The following is a 6000-nucleotide window of genomic DNA, read 5'->3' as shown; positions in this document are numbered from 1 at the left end:
CTCTCTCTCTCTCTCACTTACCAATCACAGCCAACGATAGCACATAACGATCGATATCTTTCGCATTCGATGGCTGATTTGCCTGCAGCGATACATCACGCGCCGTTCGATACAATTCATCGCGATATGTTATATCGATATTCGATTCTTCGATTAGATGCATTAGCGCACCGCGTCGATGGGAACGTGCACAAGCAAAATGCAGCATACTTTGTCCGTGTTCATCGCGGTCATCGAGATTGGCGTGCGTTTCTTCGTCATCTTCCTCATCAACGTTCGGTATATGATCCTCTTCTATGCGATCTTCATCGCCGCCGTTACCATTGTAAACACCCTGCACCGAACCCATTCCCGTGCGTCGCAACAAGGGCGAGTTGGATCTAATTGGCGCTGTCGAGTTGGTCTTGCCACTATTGCTTGCCTCTATGGGATCGCGTTGATGAAGATAATTTTGTAGATAATTAGCAAGGAATGCGACAGGATCTTCGGGTCGCTTATTGGCGATTTCGGTGAGTGCTTTGATGAGTGGGTCAGCTAGATCTGTAAAGCAAAGGAGTGGGAGAGGTGAAGTCGTCTTTAATTGCGCTTCGGCACCACATTTATATGTATGCATCTCTTTAAGAACTCACTGTTAGCCAAATATTTGCCTTGCTCGGTTTTGAAAATAGGATTCAGCTGGCTGCTAGCATTTTCAACTTGACCTAAAAATGAATGAAAGTGATTGGTTATAAGAAAACGCGTATGGCTATGGCAAAAGTGCATTTTTACTATACAAGCAGTACATATTGTAAAAATTACATTAAGAAAAAGCAAAGTGCTTAATGATGTAAAATTAAAGATGGTGCACAAGTAGATGCGCACATATTTAAATGAAATATGCTTTATATATGTATGTACATGAGCATATTATTTATATATTTAAAATTTCTATAGCAGCACGACAAAAAAAAATTGTTAAAATTCATAGGGACACTCAGCTGTAACTAAAATAAGTGAGCATATATTCATAAGTACATATGTGGGATTTCATATTTGAACAAATTAACTTCTTTGGCACAGAGTTGTTAACTTCTTAAACATGCAACATCATTGCGTAAATAGTAAATTAGACTAAATTGTTATACTGGAATAAAAAGACGACGAAAATTGTCGAAAACTATCCAGCGCTGCCAAGTTTTTCTGTTTTAATGAACTATTTAGCCGTGCCGAAATTTTAGGCACTGCCACGCAATTTTCGATAGGACTCGACATTTGAAATAAATACGACTTGCACTTGACACCACGACACTCGCAATCAAGCTGATTGAGATTAAAATTAAGATTAACATAAACATTAAGACTAAGATTAAGATTAAGGATAAGATTAGGATTAAGACCAAGACTAAAACTTCGATTGATGTTAAGGCTAAAATTAAGATTTCAAATTAAAATTAAGATTAAGATAATAATGAATATTAATTCAACAATTTCATTGAGCTTGAGGCCATTTTTAATGAAAAATTTTATGGAAAAACAACAATTTACATTTTGCTGGAAGTTATAACTGCCATTTGGGAATTCACCACACCTCTTCATCAGACTTCTTCAACTGGGATTCGATCCAACGACCGCAGCTGCCAAAGCCTCTGAGCTAAGTTCGCCACTTAAGTACGAGTACACCTAAAAGTTAAACATTCTAAAAATTATTAAGAATTATTAACAAAGACCAACAAAAACAACAACCGCATGATCAAGTGTAAATAGGAGCGGAATTGCTGCGCTTGACTGTAGTTGGCTTAACACATGGGAAAACGTGGAAAAAGCAACAACAGTTAACGTGGTGAACTTAGCTCAGAGAGGGTATGACTACTGGCTTTGGCTGATGGGGTCTTTGGATTGAATCCCAGTTGAAGAAACCTATTTCGAGTACCTTTAGAGAACCTTCTACATATTCGAATGGAATAGAAAAATCGGAAGAAACGTTCGACTAAAATTGTCGAGCTAAGCGAAGACTATGTTGAGAAACAAAATGCGGTTTTGTCAGAAAAATATCTTCTACTTATTGCAAAAAGTCACTGACTTAGCAAACTGTGCTCGTATTTTTAAATTATAACTGTTTCATTTTTATAGTAAAAAATATTATAGCAACAAACTTTATATTAAACAATTTTATTGCGCTTGAGGTCGCTTTTAGTGAAAAGTTTTTGTGTAAAAGTAAAAATGTTTACATTAAAAACGGCCTCAAGCTCAATAAAACTGTTTAATATAAATTGTTATTAGGCAAAAAAAAAGTATTTAAAAACAATCGAGGTTGAGATCATTTCGAAAAGGTGTCATTTCAACTGGCAAGCCTGGCATTTATTCTGCTCTCTTAGTTGCGTGGTTACCCTAATGAATTTTTACTTCATCGAACAATTCAATTTCAACAGAGCAATTCTGGCAACTGCCTTGCAACTAACCACAGTCGTCTGCAAGACAAAAGTCTGGCAACTGCCTTGAAAGCTCTTTTCTGTCCTTCGAACGACTTATTGAAAGATCTGCTAACGAGGAGGTCTTAGCGTTATTCCGGTTGTCTTTTGGCAACAAATTTTGTAAACTTTTGTGAAACTAAAAAAATAATGTGTACATACATATCTAAGTAGTGTTCCTTTTAAAACAATAAAAAGTAGAAATTCAAAAAAAAATTTAATTGAAAAATGAAAACATTAACTTAAAAAAAGAAAACAAAAAAATAAGTCTCTAAAAAGAAATCAAAAACAAATTTTCTTTTTAAAGTAACATAATATAAAAATTAAAAGAAAAAAAATAAAAAAAATTTAAAAAAATTATAAAAAATAAAAGAGAGAAAATTTGAAAGAGAAAGAGAGAAATTGAAAGCTATATAATTTTCAATTTAAAACAATAAAATGAAAAAATGTAAAGTAATAAATAAAATAAAATAATAAACCAAACAAAGAAAATTTAAAAATACATACATAAAATCCTAAAAATTAAATGAAATGAATTAGAAAAATATGTTGCTTTTTAAAACAATAAAATATAAAAAATAAAAGAAAACTAAATTTAAAAAATTTTAAATAAAAATAAAAGGACGATAAAAAATATTTCTCTAAAAATTTAATGAAGAAAATTGAATTAAAAATAAAAAGTTAATGAAACAAAGGAAAAAAAAATAAAAATCATTTAAAAAAAATTATTCACTTTGAAAAAAAAATATAATTTTTTTAGTAACACAACACAAATTTAAGCAAAAACATGAAAACAAAATATAGTAATTAAACATATGAAAAAAAGTGTTCCAAAAATTAAATAAATTCAAAAATAGAAAAAATAATAATAGTTACTAAAAATTAAATTAAATTAAAGAAATATATTTGTAAATATTTTTCAATTTGAAACAATGAAATTTAAAATTTCCGCTGCCCGAGGAGTTGAACCTCGGATCTCCCGAATGGTACTTTGCTTAAGCCATTGCGACTGTTGGAGAGCAAAATAATATACAAGTGTTTTCTGCCAAAAAAGATTTTTACCATAAAAGTTGGCAAGGGTGATTTTTTGACGTCTTTCGTGGCAGAATAAATAAAATCTTTGAAACTTTCTTGCCAACTGTAATTTAATTTTCTTACAAAGGACTTTCTTAGCTTTCTTAGAATTACCCTGTACAGCAAAAGCCTATTTTATCTTCATTCGTAAGATATAAGCACAAAATAGGTGTTAAGTGGATGCTCGTAGCAAAGTTGTTGGTGGTTTCTTAAGCATTTTTTCGATTAACTAAATAGCTTTAATTATTGAAACTGCACGTCTCTCTGTAGCACAAACATGTTATTTTAAGATCTTTATAAGCAAAATAAACTCGGTAAAAACTTGTATTTCAAATGTATTTATTAGTGTATAGGTAAAGGTATAGAGTCAACGAATAAACCGAACTTGCAACTTAAAAAAAAAAACTAAAGCATTTAGACAAGGGACATTTTTATGCAATAAAAGGATACAAAAATTAAACAAAGGACACAGCACGAACAAGTGAACATTCTAACAGTGAAATCTAAAAAAAAGTGTACGAACCCGAATTTGTAGCAATCAGAGTTGCACAGCGCAAAATGTCTCAGAAGCATGGTGTTTTCAAATCAATTCTATTTGCGTTATATGATGATCTGCAGCAATGTAATAAACTAAATTTTCATGAATTTTTTACTTGCATAATTTCGTGTTTTATTCTTTTCGTAGCTGTTAATGGTATTATTGTGTAAACGCTTTGCTAACGTAATGTTGGTTTCGGCTTCAAATTTCTTACATTTTCATAGATGAATGATTTGATATACTAATTTGACGAAATTTCATTTGCTATGACAACTGTAAATTTGGCGTTTATATATTGAACACTTATAGCTAAATTTTAATTAGGCACGTCTCCAGGCCTCTAAATTATATTCTTCGATTCCCTTCTATTTTGCCCACTCCTTCAGCGCAGTGTCACTAATTGCGCTCCATTAAACTATTCTTCTTGCGACGGAATATTTTCACCAGCATTGAGGCGATGTGCTTCGAATTCGTCAACGACATATCCTTCTCCAGCGACACAATATTAGTCACAGCCGTGCAATAGTCTTGAAAGAGCACATACTCAATTACGCCCAAACTTTGCATATTCACCAATTGTACTTCCGATTTTGCCACAAAATTCGTAATCAAGTTGAGTCCGCGCACCGAACAGAGATGCCGCAAGTTGTCCACCTCTTTCATGAGATTCGGCAACTTAATTGTTGTTATAAATTTCAAACCTGTGCCCAGATAAGATGGACGCGCCTGTAGATAACCCAAAAAGTAGCTCTCTTTAAAGTGCAGCTCACGCTCTAGAAAGCGTATTACGCGTCCGACACGTGTGTAAGCGGCGCCCATATTGGCAGCATTCGCCTCACTCGAAGTTGCAATAACGCGCAAGTGCTCCTGACAGTTCAGCCATAGTGCTAAATTGTTTGCTGAATTAACATAAACGCCACGTCCGTATGGCCAGAGGCTGCCATTGAAAGCCACTGACTCTGCGGCCTGTACGGTATCTTTCGTATCGGGTAGCGGTATCATGAGCCCCAATTTGCTTAGTGTTGCACGTATTTCGGAGTTCTCCTCGAGTATTTCAGTCAACGTATAGTAGCTGCCCGACTCCGTTTCGCCGATCGCATCAACGAATTGATTAGTAAATATTTTACCCATAACCATGCGTTCGGCTTGCTCCACCTGCCCTATGGTCAAGTTTAACGGCAATTCAAATTGTTCCAAGTTACGCGAACACTCTACGCTGCAGCGTTGTATCAAATTTGGCTCATCATCGAAAATAAATGCGGCAGTATTTAGCCGCACGCCATTCTCCATGGGAAAGAAGGCGATACGCGGATGTGGTTTAAAATCTTCATTGACGCTCATGCAATGCATATCCTTGATGAGTGGCACAAGAAATTCCTGAAACACGACAAACACATCGAAGTCTGGCGCAATGATGCCACAATTTATGTCCTCTTCAAGGCGACGAAGTATCGAGGTCTTACGCATTGCTGGCCAAATAACATCAAAAAGATTGTGATCGAGTCGTGTTTGTCGTAGGCGAATTTTCTCGAAGACGCTTCTCTTCATGAAGCGACTCAAATAGCTTGTGACGGAAAGTTGCATGGTGGAGGCGCTTAAAGGTTTACGATGCGCCAGCGCCGATGCAGCACTGCCACTTAGTATCTTGCTGGACTCCTCGATCACACTGTAGCAGCGATCGAGCGTACGATTGATATCGACATCTTGCAAACGGCGACGTGAGCTGTGTAGATCATCTGGTACTATGATGGGGTTTGTTAGATTCATTGATTGGTTGGTTGAGGTGCGAGTATGGTTTTGCAATTGAAAAAGAGAGGTAGGAGAAAAAAGAAACAGTGTAACGGCACGTGTGTTGTAGTAGCGTAGGTGAGAGAGAAAAAACAAAAAGTATGAGAGGTTATTTCTTTATTTTATGGTTTCATAGATTCATAAGCAGGATAA

General features: G+C 35.1%; 2 protein-coding genes across 4 annotated transcripts in view; both read right to left on the bottom strand.

Moving 5' to 3' along the window:
- Positions 1 to 21: 21 nt before the first annotated feature.
- On the bottom strand, positions 22 to 770 carry LOC108366129 (uncharacterized; the record flags this gene model as incomplete). The annotated part of the gene is made up of 2 exons (XM_017620438.1): positions 630 to 770; positions 22 to 540 (listed from the first exon to the last, which is right to left on the bottom strand). Coding segments are annotated over exons 1-2 (652 nt in total), but the record flags the coding sequence as incomplete, so codon positions are not given.
- A 3372-nt stretch (positions 771 to 4142) lies between these two features.
- LOC108366126 (myb-like protein X) overlaps positions 4143 to 6000 on the bottom strand; it is a 57305-nt gene continuing 55447 nt past the window's right edge. For all 3 annotated transcript variants that reach the window (XM_017620434.1, XM_017620432.1, XM_017620433.1), the window contains exon 13: positions 4143 to 5801. In XM_017620434.1, the coding sequence (XP_017475923.1) occupies positions 4456 to 5801 (1346 nt within the window). In that variant the 3' untranslated portion in view covers positions 4143 to 4455. The remainder of the gene's footprint in view (positions 5802 to 6000) is intronic.

This window comes from Rhagoletis zephyria, unplaced genomic scaffold (assembly GCF_001687245.7).
Source record: "Rhagoletis zephyria isolate East Lansing unplaced genomic scaffold, Rhagoletis_zephyria_1.1 Rzeph_scaffold_02158, whole genome shotgun sequence".
In the NCBI taxonomy this organism is placed as follows: Eukaryota; Metazoa; Arthropoda; class Insecta; order Diptera; family Tephritidae; genus Rhagoletis; species Rhagoletis zephyria.
The sequence above is the reverse complement of the archived record's forward strand: the minus strand, read 5'-3'. Positions and strand labels throughout refer to the sequence as shown.